At 53.8% G+C, this 26,420-nt stretch overlaps 1 protein-coding gene across 2 annotated transcripts in view; it reads right to left on the bottom strand.

The window, feature by feature from the left end:
* Window positions 1-25,930, bottom strand: part of PPP2R2B (protein phosphatase 2 regulatory subunit Bbeta) — an 89,543-nt gene extending 63,613 nt beyond the window's left edge. The window contains exons 1-2 of one of the 2 annotated variants that reach the window (XM_075441696.1): window positions 25,874-25,930; window positions 25,651-25,728 (exon numbers count right to left, since the gene is read on the bottom strand). In XM_075441696.1, coding sequence (XP_075297811.1) covers window positions 25,651-25,728; window positions 25,874-25,883 — 88 coding nt within the window. In that variant the 5' untranslated portion in view covers window positions 25,884-25,930. Of the gene's footprint in view, window positions 1-20,109; window positions 20,225-25,650; window positions 25,729-25,873 lie in introns of those variants that run through there. The other variant, XM_075441697.1, reaches the window with a different exon arrangement.
* Between the last annotated feature and the right edge of the window lie 490 nt (window positions 25,931-26,420).

The raw sequence follows: 26,420 nt of genomic DNA, 5'->3' as shown, positions 1-26,420 counted from the left end.
GCCAGGGCTGGCACCGGCGTCCCCGGAGCTCCTCGGCTCTGCCCCTCGCACGCGTGGGACCTCTTCCCACTCCGTCATGACACGCGACGCTCCCACGCGCAGGACGAGCTCCCACCCCGTGATCGCTGCTGCCGCGGGGAGGACGACGGCTCTTGGCAGACTGACCTGCCGAGCAGCTTCCCCGCACGCCGCGGTCTGTGTCTGATGGAAACGGGCCCGTCAGAGGGCACAGCGAGACGGGCTGTTTCACAGCAAGCACCGGAGCTGACGCCGCTCCGGAGCGCTGCAGATGCTCCCAGAGGAACGCGGCATGCGGTGGGAGCGGGTGTGCTGGGAAGAACCGCTAACTGGGCCCAGAGGAGATCGCAATGGGGATAAATATTTAATTGGGCATGTTTGAAAGAAATAACATATTTCTCGACGGTGCACTTTAATGCATATGTAAATTAACTAGAATTCACGACACTCGTTGTGCCACTCATTGCTTCATAAAGTGATGCGGTCTCTTAGACCCGTACCGGCTTTTGAAAGGCCACTGTCACTCTGGACACACAGAGGACTCCACGTTGTTGTTGTCTTACGTGGGAAAGAAGTCTTCTCCCAAGGAGTGCCTGTGCACTTACCGAAACAAGGACCCAACACAGGCAGTGGCTACCGCTGTCTGCGCCACCCGGGTGTGCGTGACTGCAGCTGCAGCAGCATGCCTCAGCCGACAGCCCAGAGACCCCTGCGAGCACCACACCGCTCTGCAGCTCGCACCGCAGCCAGCACCTGAGTTTTGATCTGGGTGAAGGTCACGTCACAAAGCTAATCCTCTGAGAGGGAGAGCACTTCACACTCTTGTACAATGTCTCTCGTCAGGTCCAGCTCCCAACGCATTTATAAACGTGCTCCGAGCCCTTCGGCTCACAGATTCCCATAGACAGAGCACTTCAAATCTGAGAAGCTAATTAAACAGTCAAAATGGGGTAATTACACTCCTGTTCTCCCATGTGTAATTGGTGTCAGGCAGTCCGGCTGGTGGCTGGCTGGCCTGTATTTAAGGGGTGACCGCACAGGGAAAGCGGCTGTCCCAGGGCAGAGCACCCAGAGAGACCAGGGCTGCTGGTTCGCAGCCCGGGGAGCCGGCGGACGGCTCGGGAAGAGCACCAGCTCGCACGGGCCAGCAAAGACCCTGCCCGTCCAGCCACCAAGGGCCGCGCAGCACGGGTGAACGTGCTCTGGATGACCATCCTCCCCGCGGACACCTGGCGCAGGGCCGTCCTCCTGACCCGCAGACGGAGGGCCGGGCTGCTGCACGGTCACCAGAGAACGCGCGGATCCCACCACACATTCAGAGGCTCATTAACCCGCCGTGTCCCCCAGCCCGTGCCCTGGAACCATGCCCTGGTGCTTCCCTGCAGCAGACCAAAAGAGCTGACTGCGATTTCACTACACCAAACCTGTGTGCGTCTCACGTTTTCAGCTGTAAGTCACGTCAGAAAGCTGGGGAAGCTGTAACCCTATCCGGGATGAATTCCCAGTCACAGGAACCTTAATTAGCACGACTTCAGGAAGACCAGTAATTTACTGGATTAAACCAAGATCACGAAAACTGGGAAGCCAGGTCACACGCAGAGGGCGAGCTGCAGCCCTCTCCTTCACAAATGAGGGAGAACAAGGGTCAGGACCCCGGGGCAGAACAGGGAAGAATCAGTTCATCGAATGCAAAGCAGGCGAAGACTTCTGCCTCCCAAAGGTCGTGTGATAGATCGATCTACTTGGCCTTCACCCCTGCTACATGCTGTTACTGGTACTGGTACAAGCTGCACATGATTAACTGCACACCAGTAACGAGCTCCGCCACGCACCCAGCCCGGCTCTCCCAGTGCTTTCTCTTGCATCTTCAACCGGACTGACCAGCTTCTGTGCCATTTTAGCAGGGCTTTCTTTATTTTTAATGCTTCCCTGCTCAGCATTTTATGCCAGGGTCTGAAAACAGCCTCCCTCTGCCTATTTACTGCTTTTGCCCTTTTTTCGAGCAGCCCCATCCAGTGCCCACTGCCAGTGCTTCTCGCTCATCTTCTTCTCAGCCAACACTGTGCTCTCCCTGCGTGCACACCCAAACAGCTACAACCGAGCTAGTGGGAGAAGTTTTTTCAGTGCAAAGCTACACAGATTTTGCTCAGATAGTGCTAGATTTTTGCACGCGTGTGCCTGTGCGTGCAGGCCGGTGGAGTCCAGAACGGTCGCGTCAGCACGGAGCGCGCGGCGCACGCACGGGCCCAGCCCCTCCACGCCACCCAGGGCAGCCTCCCCGTCCTGGCATCGCTGATCGCAGCACAACCGTTGGGAAGAAGAAACATTTTTCTGTTAAATGATCCAGGTTTCACAATTTGTTCTGAAAGCAGCGATAACTGACAATCATTGCAATTATCAGAGCTAATAACCAGCAGGGTTCAGACTGGGACAGATGTGTGTACATACACATCAGATCAGAAACAACAACTTCTATCAGCCATGCTTTCAGGCATTTCCTTCGTATTATCTCATCATGTACTTTGGATATGCTGTTCACTGGTACTTTCACATCTGTAAGAACTTTATACGTATAAGAAAATACATATTTATCTTATGGATTGCAAAGGTGACGTGACAAATGAGGGAGAAACAACAACAGACCACAGTGAAAGTAGAAAGAGCAGAGTCTTATTTCCATGTCTCTTAAGCAGCAGACCTGGATTATCTAGGGGCTATTCCACAGCAAGTTGACTTGTTTTTCTGCAGCCCGTTGCCCGCCGCCCTCCCGCACGCGGGGCGATGCCGCCAAGCGCCGCAGTAACCCCGCCGTGGGCACCGCGGCTTCTCAGGGCTCCCGCGGGACTCGCGGGTGCCTCGGGCGCAGCGACCGCTACGAGCCCAGCACGCGGCCGGCAGCCTCGGTGGCACCGGCACCCACGGTCGCTCCCCAGCCAGGGTCTGCGAGGGCAGGGGGAACCCCACCACCATGAGACCGAGCTTTTCGGCACGACCACCCCCGGGCAGAGCAGCCACCGCAGCTACTGCAAAGCCTGTTCAGACCTTCCGGCAGCAGCCTCACCCCAGAAACAATACTGTTCTCACTTAAGGCATCGGCACACAAGCCTGGCTGCAGACGCAGCTCTTCTGAAGCCAGACCATCTTTCTGTCAACAGACCCCAGAACTGTGCAACCGCAAGGTGAACACCGCGCTTCCGGGAAAAACTTGTTAACGAATTATTTCCTCCTTCACAGACAATATAGCCATAGCATTGTCATCTTCTCTGTATCATTACCAAATTATATTCTTGCTGAATACACCACAGAACACATATGATACTCCGAAAATGGAAGAAGGCACAGAATATTCCATGAGCATCCGAGACTTCAGTGTCCTTTAAACGATAGGGTGTGAACTGTTTGTCACGTGTTCCTCACATCAGAGATATAATTAGCTTAAATACTTACACAGTAAGTAGGATTTGCCATTTCTGAAGATTAAGGCCACATGTTACAGCATCAGCGCATCAGAACTAGCTGAGCACAGCCTGTGCTAAGGAAGAAGTTTTTGCTTGAAAACAGCTACTCTGAGCAGTGCTGCAAACGAGGTCTGCGGTGTCGGGGTTTTCTATTCCCTCGGGTTTGGTCTTTAACCGGGCTACCAAACTCCACCGCACGTGACTGCACAGGCAAAGCCTGGCTGGCGATGGTTAGCATCCAGGTCCGGGACACCAGCGCCAAAGGTCTCCTGGGGACTTGGAGCACTATAGACAGAGCACACGGCCGACGTACACGGCACGTAATACACAAACACCAGCTCCTTGCCCCAAAGTGCTTCCAGTCTGCTGGTTAAAGGGGGTGCAAGATGACACCGAAACATTGTTCATGAGATGATAACCATTACAGAAAGTCTAAGGCTGAATAACTAAATCTAGCGGGCACAGGATGGAAAAATAAAGACAATATTTTGTCTCCTGGATTTCCCTGTTGATCTCTTTTCAGCTGGTGGAGAAAATCACCATGCTAATTCCACTGTTCCATACACAGATACAACTCCCAAAATGTTTTGTATTATGTTAGATCACCATTCAGGAGGGGAACATGTGAACTCATGTGCGCATTTGAGCGGAGCAGATATTGCCACAGTGTACTGAAAGTCCTCTGCTCGTCTTCAGCCGGCTGCACCCCTCAGCCGTGTGCACCCCTCTTCACCTGCTGCTCACCACACGTCACGCACACAAGCCGGGCTCTGCGCCTCGGCTTCAGGACCGGCTGCCGCTGGCGTGGACACGTCTGTGCACTGCCTTCTGAAAACCATTTCCACTCATCACCCTGCCGCTTAAAAACTTTCAGTCATCAAGCCACAGGCAACAAACAATTCCGTGGGCAAAGATGACAATCACACACCGCAGTAACAAAAAACAACACAAAACAAAACACATAAAACCTGGAAAGCTATCAAAGAACCAGTAGTCTGTACACTGTTTATCCATCAGCTGCATGATCAGAAGAAGCAACAAGAGCAGAAACTGGGATCAGTTTGAGTGCAGCAAAGAGCTACATTTGCCATGTAATGTATTTATAATTTATAGTGAGCACTCAGATGCTTCCCCACGCATCCTGGGATGAGATACTATGTGTGAGAATGACTATTTAGCATTTATTTCTGTTAAATTAACATCAAACATGCAAAATTTTGTATGGCCCCAAGGGTGGATTTCATTTCAAAGGATATATGCCAACATACACCCACAGACACCAACACATCTAGGTCACTGCGAGCTGTATATTCTGAACTGCAACCACTCCACTGCCTTCATCAAACAGTAACAAAACCAGGGTATAACTAACGCAGGGCTGCCCACATCTCATAACGCAAGCACAGCAAGTGCTTGCAACCTTGGTGCCGGGATTATTTCTTTATAGAAATCACGCTGCATGTCCTCAAATGTCATCTAGCAGCAGAAGAAAGGAGAACACACAGATGCAGCCTGGCCATCCTTGTAAAATGGAAAGCACAAAGGCCAATCAGTCAGACAGGATTAATTCCCCAGAGAAAAGGAAACTGCATGTCTGGCAGAGCAGCGATCTTCACCTGCGTCGGGATCACTTGAAGTTTCACAGCCTTCAGAAGGATAGATGGAGTCTCAAAACCAGGCTGGTGGGTAACGCAAAACTGGGTAAGGCAAAATAAGGCAGTTGTGGGCTGCAACGCTGACAGCCGGGCAACGGAGAGCCTGTGAGCAGTGAGCTACTTGCCGACTGTTTCAACATTCACAGGAGTTTGCAAATTTTCAGTGACACTTCACAAAGCAACAACCAGCGCAGGCGAGGGCCCTGACCGCTGATGACCGTGTTTCATCCCAGCTGCCTCGGCAGAAGGACGCGGTCTGTTGGCAACGCATCCAATAAGCAAGTCTGAAACGCAGCCGAGCGCTGGAAAGCCAGCCCAGCCTCATGCACGCTTCGGCTAACGCAGAACGTATTTTAAGCACGAGACTATTTTGGTATGGGAAGAATCACAAGCAGTCATCACGGCACGCTCTGATTCACCGGCCTCTCTGGCGTCGTGTGGCCACAGGTCCCACGGGCACGGCGGAGCTGTCACTGCCGCGGCACGGAGGGTGCCGGTGAGCCTGCTGCCGGGACCGGAGCGCTCGGAGACCGGTGCCGGGGGCTGCACGCTGGCCAGGGGATGCTGCACGCACGCACATCACGTCTGCATTTGCACACTGTCGTTGTGTGACGGTGAGATACCCCACACTGCATCATCCCACAGAACAAAGCCCTGCAGAAGGGAGCCTCTCGCTGTACCATTCTCCTTCAACCAGTCTTCTCTTCAGCCGTTGCACAGCGATCGCTCCCAGAAATGGCTGCATCCCAGGGCGGGAGGAGTCTTCCCTCCCGTGTGGTACGCAGTCTTCATGCTCATGTACACCGATTTCTGCCTTGGGAAATCTCCAGGAGGAAAGATGGGATGTGAGTATCAAAACAAGGACATAAATGGGATGGAAGAACACCACACAGGTGGGATAGATACAGAGAATGGCTTAGGACATCGGCCGGGTCTATGCTTTCCTTACACTGAGGAGAGACCAGCCTTTAACAAAACATAAAACTACTTGTGCTACTAGAGAATAATTATGAAGTACAGCTTAGGGGAGGGAAAAAAAAAAGACACCATGGGGAGCCTCAAAAGTTTACACGGCTTCTCAAAACGCTAACATTGTAAAACTAATATTTGTATGTCACTAATATTTACATATCATCTACCTCATCATTTGGAAAAACAAACCTGGAAAACTGTTAATTAATAACAGATATCATGTCTTATTAACGTTTGTATAGTAATTACAAGAACCACAAATCCATCTGTTAAGTAGTCAGCAAACAAGACAAATGACTGTGTTATGTTAAACAGATTATAAAATGCCTGAGGGAGGGAAATCTAATAGCCCGGACCAAGCCATGAATCAGGCAGCAGCCCAGCCTAGCACACGGGTTACACGCGAGCACCAACACGTGCAGGTGCTCACACACGTACCTGCCTTGCCCAAAGCCTTTTCCTCAATTACATATCATAACAACAATAACATAAGCAATGAGGTCAGTATGACATTATGTGTAAAAGTCTACACTGTAACATGATGATGTGATCGTTAAGATTTTATTGTCTGCGTAAAAAAAATTACTTCCTAAAACAGACAGCTATCTCCACCGCGATGAGACTGGAAGAATACGCAAGGTAACATTAAATCCAATTGCCCCTGTCCATATGGGAATCCAGTTACTTTAATCCAATTCAGTAAACAAAACTGATTTCATTCTTGTCATGTTTTCCGATGATTTCCGAACCTCTAAAGGAAGAAATATTTGGGCATGGAGAGTAATTGATTCCTTAGCACGAGCACCATCAATCCACCAGTACGTCCTCTGGCCAGCGAGCGTAGCACTGAGGCCTGCAGCACCGACCACCCGATTTCACGCACAGCTACGCGGCGCTGGATGCCAGCCTGTGTGCGGTCTCACCGTGGTTACTCACCCGAACCGAGTCATCGTGCCAGCTGAAACAAGGCATTTGAACAGTCTGTTTCACGTGATTGTCCCGAGTTCACGGGTATCAGCAACGCACTGCACCCACTCCGCAGCAACAGACACCCGCACCGCTGCGGGAGGACGCGCGCCCCGCTCCTCCCCGGCCGACCCGCAGCCGCCAGCGCTGGCAGCTCGTGGGCCCCACCAGCTCGTCCCAGGCACTTCCCACACGTCACCTCTCCCAGGCCTTCCACTCCAACCTGCCACAGCCCACTGGGAGGAGAGCCAGGGACTACCCTGCTGACTGCAGGGTCTGTTGGAGACCCGTCCATGCACCATCACACCTAACTTCTGCCAGCAGACTATGGCAAAGAGGGTGCGGTGCTCTGCCTGCCTGAGACCCATCTTCATAGGAACAAGATGTCAAGGCTGTAAGAGCAATGCTCCCCTCACTCCTGCCCTCAAATAATCCCTGTCAGAAAAATACGGCCATGACGTTCCATCAAAAAACATTCTCCGTCGTCTACCCAGTCTTACGTGGGTGAAATTCCATCAGTGTGAATTTTGTGGCTTTTAAGTTCAGACAACACGGAGAGTGACGTCAAGCACAGCAAACCTGCAATGCCTTTCCTCTCAAGGACGACTACCCTTGAGAACTCACACAGTCAGCACAAACAGGAGAAGATGAAGCTTCGAGGGCAGCCCGAGCAGCAGGGGATTGTAAACGGACCCACCAGCAGGCAGTCTGTTTGCGTGTAGCAGTGCGTGCGCCCGCGTCCAGGCGACAGCAGCCGCAGCAGACGACGGGGAGCTCTTTGCCGCGCGGGTGAGAGGCGGACGGGGAAGCCGTGGGAACCCGCCGCGGCCTCTGCACTGGCTCCGGCAGCCCAGCAGGAATTATAAATGACTTCATGTACGTTACAGAAACAGAAGACAAAGTGTTTTACAAAAAATGTATCGCTCATTCAACAAAATCGAGCGCCGCGCTCTGCTGCTCGCTCTGGCTCAGCGCGCCGGATCCCAGCGACGCGGTGCCGGAGCTGCAAGCGGCCGGCTGCCCTCGGGCAGGGAGCCACAACACACGGCCGTGGGCCACGGCGGTGGGCGCTGACCCCCGGCCTCTGCCGGGCCTCGGGGCTCGGAATGCCCCAACCTCCTCCAGGGCCAACCCTCCATGGCCGCCGTGTCCTGCCGTTATCAGCGCTCAGTGACCGGCCAAAGTCACCTCAGCTCTCACAGCTCCCGATAAAAACAAACTGCAGTCGAAACCTGACGGTACAAACCCTGCTCGGACAGTCGCTAGTTTAACAGGGTCACGGTATTGATGGGTTTCCAGTCACATACAGAAAGCAGGAGGCTTCAGCAGCGACATCACGGCAGCCCAGACTCACAGACAGGTATCCAGGTAACCGAGGCAGTGGGGTCCCCAAGCAGCAGAAGGAAGAAAATAGACCAATTTCATTAATTGTTAGGAGAATTCAGGAGAGAATTTTCAGCTAGAATTCAGGAGAGAATTTTCAGCTAGCCAGAAGAAAAGTATTTAAAATCAAGAAACTCCTCAGAAACCCAGGACTGCCTCTTAACCCTTAAAGGACGGACGGCCTGACAGTCATTCCCTCAGCCATCACAGCTCCTCCTGGAGCACGCAAAGCCCAGTACTGCTTCGCTCCCACGCCAGCTCCTCGCCGTGCCCCTCTCAGCCAGCCGATCCTTCACAGAATCACAGAATCGTTAGGGTGGAAAGGACCTCTAAGAGCATCAAGTCCAACCGTCACCCCAACACCACCACGCCTGCTAAACCATGTCCCCAAGTGCCATATCTACACGGTTTTTGAGCCCCTCCAGGGATGGAGACTCCACCACTGCTCAGGGCAGCCTGGTCCAGTGCCTGACCACTCTTTCAGTAAAGTATTTTTTCCTGACATCCAATCTGAACCTCCCCTGATGCAACCTGAGGCTGTTTCCTCTCGTCCTGTCAGTAGCTGCCTGGGAGAAGAGACCAACACCCGCCTCACCACAACCTCCTGTCAGGCAGTCGCAGAGAGCTATATAATAATAATAAGCTAGTTACAGAGAGCAATAAGCTTCGTCATCGAGCGCGCAGGAGACCTGTGCTGGCATCCTTGCAGAGGGCCAGGTGACAACGGTTTCCTTCCCAAGACGAACAGCTCAGGCCCAGCACAGCAGGAGGTAAGACGGTATTTTCATCTTGCGGCTCTCTGACAGCAGCTCCTGGCAGGTGGGTTCTGTGGGTTTTCATCGCCTTTCTAAGAGGGAGACACCCACGGCCCAGCAGATGACCGACTGCAACGCCGTCCCGCGCACACCCTTCCTCCGCAGGCTGCACGCCGTGGCTGCATGCCATGGATGCCCACCCGGGGCTGCGGAGCGAGGGTGGCCATGGCTACGTGCCGTGGCAGCAGCTCGGGTGCCGGCACGGTGGCCATGCCCAGGCCAGGACAGGGCCGTGCTCCGCGAGCGTGGAGCCGCGGCTCAGGCAGCGGGAAGCCACTCCCGGCATCGCCATGCCGCCTGACGCAGCACCGTGACGGTCACCTACTGCCCCACCATCCTCTTCCCTGCTCCTGCAACTTTCTCACTGTTTCCACCGGTCTCTAGGGAAAAGCAGAAGCAATTGGATGTATCAGTTACTGGATGTTTCTAAATAAATGAACCCAACAGCCAAATATATTCCTCTGTGAAAATCTGGGATAGCGGCAGCATGGTTTATGCTGGCTCCTGCCTCCCCACACGCAGCACGTCCCGGGACTGCCGCTACCAGAAAGCTTCTCCCACTGCGCCGAGGGACACCAAGGAGAGATGTCACACAAACGATGCACAGCTCCTTCACAAAGATGTTGGGCAGGTTCATTACTCAATGTCCAAAAGGCCTCTCCGAAGCTGTTTAGTGCTAAGTGCCGTCATTATACAGGTGGGCACAGCACCTGGAATAAGCACAAGGGGAAGATTTGTGGCTGCGATCAGCCACAGTGCAGCGAGAGGAGGCGGCTGGGATCTGCTGAGCTCCGACACGCAGCACCGATCCGAGGGAGCACACAGGTCAGGACTGAGTCCTGCAGGGAAGAGGAGCAGAGCATCCCGGCACGGCCGAGGAGGTCGCAGACGTTCACCGGGAACAACCGGGACTCGCAGCACTCGCACGGAGCCAGGCTGCGGAGAGCAGGGCCGCCCCCAGCAAAGTCACTGGCGGGCGTCCAGGGTTACCTCCACCGGGAGAATGTCGGATCAGGAGAGCCGGCAGTCAGTCTCATGCCCGTCCGTCTCTGACCAGCACCATGTGTCATGGCTTGCGGCCACCCACGCTCTCACCCTCTCCCCTAAACCCACCAGGTCCGTGACGGGGACCAACTGCACCTCGCCGGGTGCTGAGCACACCTCCGTCTGCGCACAAGCTCCGGCGCCCAGCACCCCTGGCAGCTGCTCCGGACACAGAGCCCCCTTCCTCGGGACGAGCACACCCCCTTCCGAAGGGGATCTCCCTCCACCCACCTTCCCGCAGAGCTCCAGGACCCCCAGCCCTCAGCCAGATCGTGTCGAGCAGGAGCAAGTGCCAGAAGTAATGGAGGAGCGTGGGGCTGATGGCCACGCAGACACGCTCCAAGCATGGTCTCACAAGCCTCTAGAAAGAGTAAGCTGAGCCAAAAAGTCGCACTGCTGTGCAACGCTGCACAGAAAGGAAAAAAAAAAAGCAGCCAGCAGCACTGGGAATGAATCTGTGCCAGGACAGAAACTGATGATGAAGTACACAGGAGCTTGTAAGAACTCACTCATGTAAGTGATTAATTATATTGCTGAATATGCGTCGACCAGACAAGAGGTGGCCCACAACAGCAGCCAGCTGACCGCTCTCAAATCATATGCTGGAAAAGGAAAAAGAAAAAAAAGAGTGCTGAGCTGTATACTGGAAAATGTATTACCAAATGCCGTGAACTTGCATTTGAAAGGAACTGCTGATCGTGAATAAATCCACCATATGGCTTTACAAAGCTGACAGTGCATTTATTTTCCAAATATAGCAAGATCAGCCTACGACGGCCTGTTTTTCCTTCATAATCCACAAGAGAAGATTATTTACAGCGTAGTATCAAGCACAGGTGGCTGGGCTGCTGTCAAACAGTCACTGGTGCGACGCAAGGCTCTCGCCGCAGGAGCAGCAGTCACACCTGCGCAGCCCCACCACGGTATCCACACACTTCAGGAGTTCCTGAGACGTTTTTGGTGACCGCGCCCTGGCAAAGCTGCCTGCAGAGAAGAGCGAGGTTAAACCTCAGACGGCCGCCTTCGCGGCCATCCTCACTGCGCCGGCACACGCAGCCTCGCCCTCCGTGTCTGCACGGCCCCTGGTGACCCCTGGGGGGGCCCTGCCGAGGGAGCACGCGGCAGCGAGCGGCAGGGTGCTCCGAGGAGTGCTCGGGGATCCCCACCGCCGGCTCTGCCACGCCGGGGTCTCTCGGCCTGGCCGGGGTCGCTGAGCTGCGCCCGCGGTCGGTGCCGGACACAGGCCGGGGCGCCGGGGACACGGGCACCCTCGCCAGGGCCGGGAGGGACGCGGCCATCACACCGACACGCCGGCACAGCTGCCCCGGCGGGGACGGCGAGCGGACGCCATTCCCCGGGCTCTCCCACAGGGTCGGGCAGGTCACCCTGCAGCCTCCGCCCTCCAGCCGCCCCCCCGCTCGCAGGCGCTGCCGGCCGCACAGCCCCTGCACCGGCACCGCGCGGGAGACGGCGGGGGAGCGGTGGGAGGGGTGGGGTGGGGCGGGGCGGAGGGACGGGGCAGAAAGGGGCGGGGTGAGGCGGGGGGCGGGGCGGGGAAGAGAGGGGCGGTGCGAGGCAGAGAGGGGCGGGACAGAGGGGACGGGATGACGCGAGGCAGGGGATGGGCGGGGCAGAGAGGGGCGGGGCGGGGCAGAGGGGCGGGGCAGAGGGGCGGGGTGAGGCGGAGCAGAAAGGGGCGGAGCAGAGAGGGGCGGGGCGGGGTAAGGCAGAGCAGAAAGGGGCGGGGCAGAGAGGGGCGGGGCGAGGCGGAGGAGGGGCGAGGCGGAGGAGGGGCGGGGCGTGGGCACCCCACCTGGGAGCAGAAAGCCCTGTCTGTGACAGCTGGAGCAGCCTTCTTCCTCCTTTACAAATTCCTGAAGCTAGCAGAGAGCAAAATAAAACCCTGTAAGTATATATATATGAATAACGAAAGCATTATTTTTTCCTAAAAGGCCTTGAAATGGACAGAGTAAGAGAAACTGCAAAGCAAATACAATCAATGCAGCCAAGGAACGATACTTGCAGCTCCTGAGTTACCACCACAAACATGCAGGTGCAGCAGTCATCCCCACTGGAGAACACCAGCCCACCGGCACCACCGATACGCCTCAACACCGGTAACCAGGCCTGGCAGCCGCAAAGCTGGGCAGCTGCCACCGCGAGCAGCACGCTGCTGCCGGAGCTCGCCCGTCGCGCCCAGCCAGGACACAGTCTGTAATTTCTGGTATTAACGGAGCGCAGAGAGGCGCCGGCGGCTCTCCTCTCCCGTCTCTCCTGCTGCAGCACATCGCCCGCCTCAGGCCTGGCACCACGGCGCAGGCTGGGCACTGCGGTGATTCACCTCCCCAGAGCAAACAGCAATCGACAAACGGAAACGGATGTAGCAGAAACAAAGTCTTCAGCTCACTGCGAGGAGAAATAGTTTTCACACGCCATGCTTCATTTTGACCTTACGCCTAGTATTTTGGATAGGGAGTTTGCCTTTTTCCCCCTAGCAACAATCCATTTGTTCATGGCTACACAAAATTAACTCCATTTACTGCTATGGGAAGAACAGACCAGGCTGCTGGATTCCTGCACACGGTGCACGTTCTGACAAATGTAAGAACTGAGATTCAAGCAAGTCTGATGTTCTTCACTAAAAAGCACGGGTTGATACGGCATTCAGACTGAGAAATTAAAGAACTGCTAAATCAGGAAATGCAATTATTGTAGAAAGCTCAATCTTAACTCAGTGTTCTCCTCCATCAGCCTTAAACTAACGGTCTCTCTTCATGTAATTATAGACTATTAGTTACACCAAACCATATTTGCATACTTACACAATCTTACTGTACCTCTAATGCACATACCGTTCTGTAGCATTAATGCTTCTTCAAATTTAATTTATGTGGGTTTTACTCCAGGGTAATTCAGGACTTCAGCGAAGCTCCCAGCCGCTGGTGCCTGATTAACCCGGGTCGAAGCCATAGGAATGACTCACCAGAGAAATAAACTCACTTGGGGTCAACGCAGCAGGGACAAAACTGACAGGCTGATGGTACGTATAAGGGCCATAATCACAGCAAAGTTAAAGTTTCCAAAAAGAAGGAACAGAAAATCGGGTACTTCAGGTCCACTCCAGGCTGAGGATTTTGGCTGCGGGGTCCCGCCGTGCTGAGAGCCCTCCAGCCCCCTGCCCAGGGTTCGCTCTGCCCGGCGCCATGCAGGGACCAGTCCAGCCAGCAAGGCCAGTTAGCCACCGGCCGGCCCTGCTCCTCCCACCCACGCTCTCACGCCCGGGACCGGGAGCTTTAAGACACATTTTAAACAGCTCCCATGCAGACTTTGTTACCTGGCCTGTTCCGCTGATCTAAATACGACACGAGGTAAAACCTGAGCTTGCCTTCTGTGGTCACCCATAGAGGAATCTGCTGTCTGGAGTGTATGAGGAAATAATTATTTTTATTTTTTACATGCAGCACTCAAAAATATTCCAAAGGCCAAAAGCTTAGCCTAGAGGTGGCCCTAAGGTAAGCAGCTTAGTTTTAAGGTGCCTCTGGCTGAGCTTTCATGTTAAAGACCCCTCAAAAGCTAACCCTTTAGCTTAAGGGCACCTTCGAGCTAAGCTTTAAAATCATCTCAAACCTAAGTGACTAAAGATCCCGGCCTTTGTGTCAGCTCTGCTGGAACCTCCAAACATGCTACTGCAAAGCCTGGGCACAAACTGGGAAACACAGAAAACCAGAGAACTGTTAAAGGCTTCAGAGAAAACAAAATGATCGTTACCGCAGGGACACTTCAGCACAGGAACTGCTCCACTCTTTGGTCGCCTTTCTGCAACAGGGAACTGTGCGTACGAACACTCTGGGAATTGTAACTTCAAAACCCTCAATTTTAAAGCAAAGTCACATTTTGGTCTTTCAAGGACCCTGAATCTCGTGAGTATCAAGATATTCAGGGAATAAGCAGTCTACTTACAGATAGCTTTCATTACTTGGTATATTTTCTCACTAAAACAGTATTTAATTCTGAGCTAAAAGTCGGTTTCGCTAACAGCACCAATTAGCTGAGCGATGCTCGCTGCTTACCTTGGCACGGGGAAATTCAGACCCTGGGCACTGGACAGTCTGACCACTTTAATAAAATAATACAATAAAATAACTTTAATAAAATAAAGGTGAAGGTATTCCTAAAGCAACCGACTAACTTCCCTGAAGTAGCCACATTAAATGAACCAAGGTGGCTCTAGGTTTCATACCAAAACAGATGCTGTATGACCTTTTCTCACTTAGCCTTTGTCAAAATACTGATACCGAACAGCCAGCCCAGGATCCATGTTTGTGAAACGCATCGGCGTGTGCTTGCACAGAGCTGCGGGGGGAGCAGAGCCCGGGCATGCCCAAGGGCGAGGAGGTGTAGGGGACACGCGAGGACTCGCTGCGTCCCCCAGCCAAGGCCGGCAGACTCTGGCGGCATCGCAGTGCCGATGTGCCCAGCAGCCGGCTCCCAACGGGCAGCGCTGCTTTTCGCACGACTCCCACTGCCCATGGAGGTGATGAAGCCACGCTGGGATGCCCGGAGGTCAGGGCACACAGGAGCTACTTCACAGAGGAGTCGCTGTGACTTATCAAGCAGCAGAGACCAGAATTCGCCCGTACCCTCCCTTCCTCTCCGCATGCACAGTCTGTAAGTTGGCAGTATGCACGACTTCTGCAGATCAGTTGTGGAAATGCTTTCTGTTTAGAATCCCGGCAGGACAGGCCTGAAGTGCTGGCCGGAGCAGAGCTCGCCGCTGCTGACCGAGCTCTCTGCGGACTCACGTCTGGCACAGCAGCACCGGGCTGGGCTGGCCTGGGCTGGACTGGCAGCCAGGGGTGGTCCCGGCGTCCCGGCGCGATGACACCGGCAGGCTCTGCCCTCTCTCGGGGGGTGATGGGGACCGGGGACAAGGGCCTTCTGTGCGCGGGGCAGGCTGGAGCGGGCTGCACGGCGGGCTGGTGCCCACCCTCGCTGCGGACAGTCGCTGCCCTGTGCCTCCGCTGCAGCTGCAGCTCCGGCAGAGCCCGCAGGCACGGCTGCTGCCATTCTTCAGAGGCCGTGAAAGAAACACTCATTGTCAAATACGTCACAGTGACCCCACTGGTTTTTTAAAATCTGTTTATCAAATGGCCTTTCATTTCTTCTCCTCTGCCTGGCAGTGCGGGGGCTCCGTGCCCAGCGCAGGTCCCCCGGCAGCAGGGCCGGCAGCGGCGAGGCGTGACCAGCGTGACCGGGGCAGCGGCCGCCGGCCGGCAGCGCCGACAGCACGACGCACGGAGTACGCGGCGGCCCTTGGAGAGCCCACGCCCCGCCACCCGCCAACGCCAGCGACGCCGGAGGGTCCCCGCGCGACGCTCGGCACGACGCTGCGCAGCTCCCGCCTGCCCAGCCCCTCGGGAGCCCCGCGCACGGGCACCGCCAGGCTCAGCACCGGGCTCGGCGCCAGGCTCAGCACCGGGCTCGGCACCGGGCTCGGCACCGGGCTCGGCGCTGCTCCCACCGGCACCCCCGGCCCGGCTCCACCGACCGCTGCGGCAGATCTGCGTACCCAGGGCGCCGACCCGGCCTCGTCACGGAGCATTCCTGGTCCTGGGCTCACTTTTTAATTCATCTTACCCTACATGTTCACACTGGAAGGCGTGCTGAGGGTTGAAGATTCTCCCCAGAGGCAAAGACAGCAGAGACAACGACAACAGCTTGGCTTTAAACAAGTTTTCAAGAGGGCGGAGGTGTGGCAGGCTGACAACCCTGAGCAAACCCTCATTTGCCACGGTCCAGGGTGTTCCCTGACACAGCCACGACCGACTGCCTTCAGCAGCACAGGAACTCGCGACTTCAGCCAGAATTCCTCTACTGTGCGTAGGAAACTCATCGCAGCGGAGGACACGGACGCACCAAGCAGCACAGACGGAGTTTAAGCTAACAGCACGGCTGGCCCAAAGTCGTACGGACACCAACAGATCCGCAGGCTGCCGCAAGGTCAACACACAACCCACGTTCTCCACTACAGGTGGATGATTTTCTTAGTTACAGTACCAGCTCCCTTCCCGGCTATCCCACACCACGGGAAAATAAAAGGGCCCAGCAAGAGCAGGAAGAGGTTCAAAGAGCTCCATTTGTAAGGACAGGCTCAGACAGCGAATTTAACTGAACAAGACTAGATACAACCTCACGATAAAGCCCACGCTGAGCAATTCTTCTGCAGGCTACATAGCAGGGACTGAGACTTATTTTAACTTGCAGACAGTTTTGTTAAATGAACACAAACCATGAAGACAGCTCAGCACTATAATTGATTACCACCAAACACAGCAGTCTGGAATCCTTTGAGGATTGTTTGACAAGAACCTGTTAAGTATCTGCTTTATTAGAGCCTGCTGCAAACAGAAAGGTGATCTAAGAGACCAGTGGACACTTGCTCTTGGTCCTTCACAAAAGTACATGGGATGTATAAAAGAAGTGCTAAAGTTTCTTATTACATTGTTAAGGTGATTAGAGCTAATAAAATAGTACAAAACCTACAGCATATTTGTTTTGAACCTAGCCTGAAAATAGCAGTGCTTCTTTGGCATACACCTCCTAAATGACTTCTCATTGTATCGTCCAGATCTTTAGCACTGCAGTAACACACGTGCATCATTACTTTCCTGTTGCAATTAAAAAATTGCTTCTAAACCTGAGTAGTAAATTCAGATATTGGACAAAGTCTTTAATAATAAATAAAGATTAATACTTAAATAATCCCTGCCAATTGCAATGTTAGTGAGCAAACTGAAAGCAGACGCATTTGTATCGGTTGCTGCTTCGTACCCGCACCAAACTAACAAACCATTGCACAGAGATCCCACAGCTGCAGCGACGAAAGGCTACACTTGCCAGCGTGAAATACAAAGCGATTTAAGACCTTCAGCCTAACTCAACGTCAATCAAATTTGGCAAAATTTGGAATCTACTGAAAATGTCTTCAAGTCATTGGCCTGTCAAATTAATAATGCAGTTAAAGATCTCTTAAGCCCAGTCACAGACTTTAAGGACAGGAAACAACTATTGCATGGCTAAATATCAACTAAAGTATCTAAATGAACTAATACATCTGCAGAACAGCCAGCATTTCACACCTTGCTCAGAAAAGTGCATAAAAATACATTTCTGTTTAAATTCTGGAAGAAAAACATATGTATGACTCAGAGGCTGTCGACTGCATGACCCCAGAAAACTCACTTCCCGTCTTCGTGCTTGCTCCCTCATCTGCAGCAAGGGATATTGTTTTCTTAATTCTAAGCCTTTTTTTCTGAAGGTTACTTAGCTAAGGATTTAAATGATCTCTCATATTTTTCAGTCGAATGTGTTGTAGAAATTAATGCATCTAAAAAAACAAGTAGGTTTTTTGATCAGTACACATGTATTCATTCTGCAGTAGTTTATTTTGTAAACGCAGATCCCAAGGCTGCCCGCTGCTGCAGCTATCCACAGCTCTCAGCAAATCTGACACTAACACACACATACTTCTGTTAAGGCACCAGTCCCTCTGTCATGCAGCCCTTTTTCAGCAAATAATAAATGATAGAAAGCCCACAGTGCACATTTCTCGGTGAAAGATGCATTTGGATCAATTTTCAGTGCAGTCACCACCGCGGGAACACGGCAGACCCAAATACCTGTTTTGCAGCTTAAGTAGCAGATCAAGAAATGCTTTTCTACAGCAATATTCCTCATTCAGACACAGTTCAGGAGTAGCAATCGGGGTCCAAGGGACAGTATTGTGAGCTCAAACTGCTACTACTCAGCCGTATACAAGGCATAGCTTTCAGGTCAATGGGACACACGCATGCGTTCCTACGCGCTGCCGAGCGGGGCTGAATTCAGACACGTGAGACTAACCCCATGTCCGAACGCGTCGCTGCGCTGTGCTGCCGAGACCCCCGTAGTCAATGTTCTCAAAAGACCTCACAACACAGGTGCTGCGCCCCGTCCCGAGCCACACGCCTTGGCCGGAGGGGGCCCAGCGATTCCGGACGACGGCCAGCACAGCAGCCGGTCCCATGAGGGAAGGCGGCCGTCGCCTGCTCAGCCACGCCATGTCCACCACCCACGGCTCCTCACTCTCACCGGCGCTCTCCAGACGCACCCTCGCCCTCCCCTTCATTACCATCACCCTGCGCCTTCACAGTAACGATGACGACGCGGGATCATTCCCATGGGCGCTGCCAGTCAAGGACGGCAAAGCAGAGCAGAGCAACAAACCGGTCTGTGAGGAAATCAACGAGAGCTCAGCCGCAACTTTCTAAAACCACGTCATAGGCAGTGCCGGACGAGGACAAACGAGCATACTGGAATTTCAGGTTTGTTACTGCCTCGTGCAGTGTCTTTGTTGCCTGTTCCAGGCTCTTCGCTGTCCTGGCTCTCCCATTTACAGCTCTGGGAATTTGCGATGAACGAGGAGAGCTTTCTCACAGTGAGGGAAGGGAGAACACACTGGGCACTGGCGCCTCGGCCCGGATGGAGCCGGGGTCCGCGGGGTCTCTGGAGGAAGGCCCTCATGGGAAGGGGCACGCGCAGAGGGTGCCGCAGGGGCGCGAAGGGATTTCTGCTCCGGTTTAGAGGGACTCCTCTGCCAGGCTGCCACACGAGAGGAGCCTTTTCTCTTTGCCAGGCTCCGCCGTCCTGTGCCTTCTGCCTGTCTGCGGAGTAAAGCCTGACCGGGGCAGCATCTGACTGAATCCGGTCACCGAGGCACCGCAGCTTCACCCCGTGAACAGCCCTGTTCCTGTGTGAGTCCGCGCTCCACCGAGAGTGAACCAGAGATACCAAACCGCCACTTCACCACCCAGAACACGGAGGTACGGGCACTGTGTCCCGCTCCTGCTGCTCACCGTGTATTGAGGGCTCCCGCAGGCTACGCTGGCCATTTTTGCCACTCCGAGAGGGCTGAGGCAGGAGTCAGGCTCTTACCTGCGTTCTCTTCTCGGCTGTGCTAGCGATTCAGCCTCTAGCAGAGTCACTTAAACTCTCCAGAGCTGTCTCACCCTGAGTTAATGATATGCATCCGATAATTGGTCTGAGAAACAGTTTGTACAAGTTTCAGTCTTTACATACTGTTTGCAATGGAGAAGAGCAGATCGCACAACGGCGTGGCATTCTCTCTTGAATCCTCTTTTTTTCTCAGTGAGCTCTGCTGCTCCACTGCACTGCTTTGTCCAGGAGAACACCTGAACAGCCACTCACTGAGAACACCTCACGGAGCTGTGCTTCGGGCAGCGTCACAGCGAAAACAAACGAGACCTCCGCAGAAATTTCCAAAGGACGGACTCCAGAGTTAGCCTGAGCTATCTACTGGAATAATGTCATCTGCTTAGAACTTCAGAGAAAATAAATTTTTTAAAAATTCCACGCTGCCCGCTTGGTCGGTAATACAGCAGCCCGAGCAGACGCAGCAACTGAGGCCGGAGAGCATCGCCTACCGCCCAGCCCCCCTGCCCGGCCCCGCCAGCCCGCGCCTCCAGCCTGGGGACACTGCGGGTGAAGGCGCCAGGAGCCGAGGCAAGGGACCCCCGCACCCCGGCACCCCCGCACCCCGGCACCACCGCACCCCCCGCACCCCGGCACCCCCGCACCCCGGCGCAGAGCCCGCGCAGCGCGGCCGGGGCAGGCAGAGCCGTGTCCCCCCCCCCCGGGCCCGTCCCCGCCGGGCTCTGGGCTCCACGGGCCGCGCTCCCCCCCGCACGCCCCCGGCCCCCCCGCCGGCCCCCCCGCCCCGCTCCCGCCCGCGGCGCGTACCTTGCGCGTGGCAGCTGCACGAGAGCGCGGCGCGCGGCGGCCGGAGGAGGTAGGGCAGGTAGCGCGAGAAGCCCTTCATCTCCCGGGCCGGGCATTAACGGGGGGGGGGGGGTGAGGCCGCACGGAGCGAACGAAGCGCTAAAAACGATAAAGGCGAGAGGAACGCGGGGTCTCCGCGGTGCCCAGGCGGCCGGCGCGGGGCCTGGCTGCGGGGGCTGCCTGGCAGGGCCGGCCAGGCCCCGCGCTGCCGCGCCCCGCGCTGCCCGGCCCCATGCTGCCGGCCCCGGCCCCGGCGGCAGCGCGGGGAGGAGCGCGGGGGCCCGCCCGGCACCGCCGCTGCCTCAGCCGGGGCTGCTGACTCAGCCCGCCCGGCCTGCCAGCGCACCCCGCAGCCGGCACCGCGCCGAGGGACCGGCCCCGGCCCCGCTCCCGGCCCCGCTCCCGGCGCGGCGCGGTGCGGTGCGGTGCGGTGCGGTGCGGTGCGGCGCGGGGGGGCGGCGGGCGGGGCCCGCCGAGGTGCCCGGTCCGTCGGTCTGGGTGGGCTGGCAGCCCGAGCCCCCGGGCAGCCCCGCACGCAGCCCCGCACGCAGCCCCGCACGCAGCCCCTGCACAGGCCCACACACCCCCACACACAGCCCCGCACGCAGCCCCCGCACAGGCCCACACACCCCCACACACACCCCCACACGCAGCCCCGCACGCAGCCCCATGCAGGCCGGCATGCAGCCCCACACAGCCCAGCATGCAGCCCGCACGCAGCCCCGCACACAGCCCCGCGCAGCCTCGCACAGCCCTGCATGTAGCCCGAGCGCGCTTCAGGCCGCGGAGTGTCCGAAGACACCCGACAGGCGGTTACAAACCGCGGCGCGCGCTGCGTGAGAGCAGGTTCTGCTGTCCTGTGGGTTGCCCGAGGCAGACCCAGCGCCCGGCGGGACCCGCAGCAGGTGGGACTCCTCTGCACCGGTATTTCTGATGTTGTTTTCCGCCACATCCCGCTCTTTCAGGCGGAAGTCTCGGACAGCTACGGGCGCTCCTAACTCGCCCTGCCGCAGCCTGCCCAGGCGCGCGTTATGGAAAATATCGGAGTACCAAGAGGGCAGGTTGGAAGGAAATAATGCGATAAGCTGCTGATGCTCACTGCCCCTGCCTTCCTGCTGTTTAATTACTCTACGGACAAGTTTTTGGTTTCGGACCAAGCCACTCGCCATCCTCGCCTGCTGTTGTCGCCTCGTGTGGAGCCCTGGGCCACTCCCCTGTCTGCTCTCATCACCTGGCTGCAGCCTTCCTAATTTTGCTGTCATTGGCAGATGACAGCGTGACTGCATTTGCACCAGAGAGATGCAAAGCCCCTTTGCCAGTAAGGAGAGACGCTCTTAATTTCCCTTTAATACCTTTCTCTTTATTCGGAATACCCTCTCTGGATGTGGCAAAAGAAGTCCAGGTCTGAGCTGCAAGCAAGGCAAAGCCTTCCTGCTTGGAGACAACGGCTGGCTCTGCATCACACAGAAACGAAGACTGAAGATCAAGTACTACTGTGTATCTCAAGTCCATCCCAGGAAACAAGACACAAAATAAAGAGGTGGTGTTTTATAAAGCACTCTTCATGGAAAGGCACAATGAGATTATTTAATATACTAGCCCAGAAACGTAAATGACTGTCTGTGAAGCAAGCGCTGCTGTTTAACTGCACCCACAAACTACACGCAGGTTTGCTTGCTAACGAGGAATGTCATCTCCAGTTGAAATTACGGAGGAAAGTTGGGTGCAGTGTGCATAATTAAACCACATCACAGATGTGAAAGCTGCAATTACATATCTCTAATGATCACAGCGGCTCAGTTACCACTTTCGTAGTAGTGTTCAACAAAACCTGGAAAAGTATGTGAATTTCCCGGCCGCTAGTTGAACTAATATTCTGGCGCGGGGATGCCTTTAGGGCAGGCTAGGGCCACCCCTCAGTCTGGCCGGCGGAGAGCAGCTCTGGAGAAACCACTCGCCTTCTACAAAGGACAGAGAGTGCATTACTGTTCTAGGTACAGCCTGTCCCTTCCTCAGCGCGCGGCCTGGGCTCTGCACGTGCAGGTGCGCATCGTGCGCAGAGAGCAGCACGCGCAGTGCTGCGCGAGGACGGCACCTTCCCAGCCACGCCGCCGTGCCGCAGACACCGTCACCGCTGCACGCAGACCGGCCTGCTCACGCTCTAGCGTGGATTTCCACGCCAGGCAACATCTCCCTGCAACCCAGAGCCTCACGATCACCGCCCAGGGCTTGCGTGACTCGCTCTGGAAGTGGAGAGCTGGTCGTTCATTCCGCCGCTGGAAGCCAGCGGGTGAACTGAACGGCGAGGTGGTGACCTGCCGGCTGTTCCAGGAGGGGAGAGGAAAACTGACTGCTCCAGGACCCGTCCTCGCCCCTCAGCTGGCCAGACTCGGCTCTCTGCTCCTGTGCTTAAGAGCCTGGAAGGAGATTTGCCTTCTGCTTACAAGATGATCACTACGGCTTCAGGAGGAGGACTGTATTTCCTCCTAAACCCGTGTCTCTCCTCTGTTTATGCCTTTGTAACTATTTATATGGCGTTTCTGCATCTGTATCACCTGCTTACGGATACAGATGTAGATCACAGAGAGTCAGAGGTTATGTGAGCCTCTGGAATAAATAATATCCACACAGAGCTGTGTAGCGACTTGCTTCAGGCTTACCCAGGAACTCAGGGTCAGCTTGGAACAGAAGACATATCTGAGACCTACTTGTAGGACTGAAATCTGCAAATACTGCACCTCTCTTCCACCATCTGTACGGATGTAACGGATTCCACTGTACATGACAGAAAAAAAAACATACTTAAAAATAGACACAAATATTCCCTAAGAAACAGATTACTTCCACCTCATTAAAATAATGTACACCCCCCCCAGCCCCCCCCATTATCTGTATTGTGGCTTGGGTCTGTATAAACATTTATGCTCAGTTTTTATGTTCCATTAACAAACAGTTTCACTTTACATGCAAAAATCAGGATATGTATTTGAGCTTAATTAGCAAGCAACACAGAAAGGAAACTAACACGTCAGAACACAAACCAGGCTCTGAGCCAGCTTGGTGAGCCTGCAGACCATCGTTCAACACCGACACCTTTGATTTGGAGTTATTGGTTACACACACGAAAGATGTGGCAAAGGCAGGCGCATGCAAGCAGCCAGAATAAAAATCTCAGCCCCACTGGAAATGACTGTTGGTTGTGCAGCTTGCTGGGATCTGGTGACATTCCAGTTGCAAAATATGCCAGGCACCGGTAGAATGTCTGACTTCACGAGGATCATTTTAATTTATCGATTAACAATTCATGTGTAGCTACATCTGTATGCCCACACATACACACTCACATGCAAAACCAAAACCAGCACAACAACCAGAAGCCCAGTCCTGTACCTAAAACATTCTCCCAAGCTTTCTCCTCAGACATGGTGAGGCCGTTTGTACCTCTTGACCAGACTGAACAGACCAGCGTGACCACCTTTTTGTTACTGGTTTCACTGAATATAGCCTTTAAGCATTGTCTGTCAGCCTTCACTGTTCTGTGAGTCCGGGTTACTCCAAGAAAAACCTGCAGGGGTCCCCTCCTGTCATCATGCCTCTGGATTCCTCCAGCACTGAGTCCAAATGTAAAACAAAAATAGCTTATAGCCTTCAGTTGATGCCTGGTTACATGAAGAAAAGGATAGTGAGTAAGAAGAGGGAACCTGCCATTTTGTTAACTCTGAACTAGCAAACAAGTGCTCTTGACCGTTTAAAATGATTTGCATATTCCACAGTAAAAGCTCAAAACACTTGTAAACATTTTTGCAAAAAAACACCTCAGTAAAAAAATATTTTGGCTTTAATCACAACGGTGGGTTTTTTCCCTAGAGATTTAACAAATTGTTCAATATTCTCCTGAGTTTTGTGCCCCACTGTAGTCTCTGGAGTTACAGACTGAAACTCTTTTCTGCAAAAGCAGCTTAACAGAGAAGTGCCGCTGAGGCGGAGCAGATGACAGCAGAATCTGATTCCGGGCAGAATCGCGTTCCCACCGGGAGGAGAAGTCAGAGCTCTGCTGTCAGAGGCTCGGGCTGACTCAGTCCTACGAGACCGTGCTTTTAAAGAAAGCATCACACTTCAGGAAATACAACAAAATACAAGAAATACATCTAATAAACCAACTCAGTTCCTGCATTTATTATCCCAATATCCACGTAAGGAGCTGTGAGCAGCTGCACTTTTAGCAACCCTTTCCCAGGCACTGCTGCACTTGTCAGCAAGCTCTTTCCCCAGCAGTGCTCTCACATCCAAAGCCGTTCAGGTGGAGGGATGAAACACCACTAGCAGTGTCTCCACTCTGGTTTCAGGCAGAAAACACCGTCAGAGTTCTGCTGGTGCCACCAAGTCTCGACGGGCAGCACCCTCACCGTCGTGCGGCCGATCGGCAGGGTGGTCCCAGGGAACGCAGCTCACGTCCTCTGGGGCTCCAGACAAAACACGGCAGAAATGTGCACGCACGTGGGAAAGGCCACTGCAGGAGCAGAAACCCACCTGCTCTGCACACCGGGAGACAGGATTTCATCACTGTTTATGGGCCTCCCTGCAGCACAAAACCACTGCCTGTACAGGAGGGTTGGGAGAGGAGGGATGTGGTAAAGGTTTCAGTTATCCTTGTGGGATAAACGACATATAGGGAATAAAATGGGAAATGGAAAGGGAAAGGAATTAGTGGATTAATGGGCAATGCAATGAGAGAAAGGAAGATGAAAGTGTGAAATGAGAGTAAGAACATGTAGGAAAATACCTGGTAAGAAGTTTAAACCAGAACAATCATAGGAGGAACAGAACTGAATTCATAATCAACTTTAAAGTCAGGAAAATTAAATGTGTTTATTTCTTTTCAGTTGTCCGTGGTTTTGCAGTCCACATGTTGGCTAAATGCCGAACAGATGCGCTTGCAGAGAGAGAAGTGCCCGAGTGATTGAGGAGCACAAATCACCCTGAAAGCTACTGGGTGCGAAAGGGGATGCCTTGTGCTCCTAAATCCCCCAGCTGCCTGCGTGAATCCCTCCCACATAGGTACATTCTGTAGGAGGGTACGCACTGCAATTTGTTTTAACTCCAGATACAAGCGTGAGCACCAAGTTATAGTTATGTCACCCAGAAACAGAATCCAACTGATCCCAGTAAAGCATGTTACAGTGGGAAAGGCTGTCGCATAATTCCCTGAAAAATTCTGTAAATAACAGCTGAAAACCAAAAGGAAATCTATTTCAACGACGATTGATATGATTAAGCCATAATGCCTTCCAATGAATTTTCTGGATCAATAGCTAATTTTAAAGACGCATCTCTTTCAAACGCATAAGTACATAATGAAGGCAGAAATGAAGAGTGCAACTTAGCTCTTTGCCGGCAGATTCCAACAACACACGAACCACACTCCCGCAAACTGATTAGGCAAGATATACGTGGCAAACAAGTTCTTTCTGATCACAGCAACAAAAGGAAAAATAAACTTACCTTCTGTCACCCCGATATCTATAGTTCCTTTCACTTGACTAAAGCACCACAGCACATCCTGCATGAGGTTTCCAAATCCTGCCAGGGAAACGCATGCAGAAAGAAGATAAGATATGATCACATTTGTATTTAGCTTGTCCTTTTGTAAACGTACACACACATGCACATACAAATTGGCACAGAAATGTCTGCAGTCCTTGCATGAAGATAAATATTTGCTCACCTGGTATCATTCTTCCTTACAAAGTGCAAAGCCAGCACTGCAGAACTGAAAGCATTATGCCCGTGTTATGAATTGCCCGTCTGTTTGTTCTCTCCGTACCATGGCAGGGCTATTTCGAAAGCGGTGCAATTGGAGTCAGTCCCCTCGACATCACTGGCAGCATCACAGAGGAGTCAGGAGGCCCTGTAGTCACGGTCTTTGTCACAGCCTCTCTTCATCAGAATACTAATGCCCCCTCTCATTTCCAGCTCTGTTAGAGTGAAGCAGAGAAAAAGACAACTATGCTCACTACCACAACAAATTCTTGTCCAATTTGTGGTCAGTGTAGTTGTGTGTTGGCAATGAACCCCAGCAGAATGAAGCTGCTTGAGAGCCCATCATAATATTATAACCAAAATTTGCCAGGAATCAGAAGTGCATGAGGTTGCTTTAAAACAGTACTACAGGCATTTCTATTATAAGGCTTATTATTAAGATGTAGCTCTCTCAACTGTGCTTCCTGCTGTAGCAATGCTCTGTGTTAAGCCAGTCTGAGAGAAATTAGGAT

The sequence above is a fragment of the Opisthocomus hoazin genome, chromosome 22, assembly GCF_030867145.1.
Source record: "Opisthocomus hoazin isolate bOpiHoa1 chromosome 22, bOpiHoa1.hap1, whole genome shotgun sequence".
Taxonomy (NCBI): Eukaryota; Metazoa; Chordata; class Aves; order Opisthocomiformes; family Opisthocomidae; genus Opisthocomus; species Opisthocomus hoazin.
This window is presented reverse-complemented; position numbering and strand designations above follow the sequence as displayed.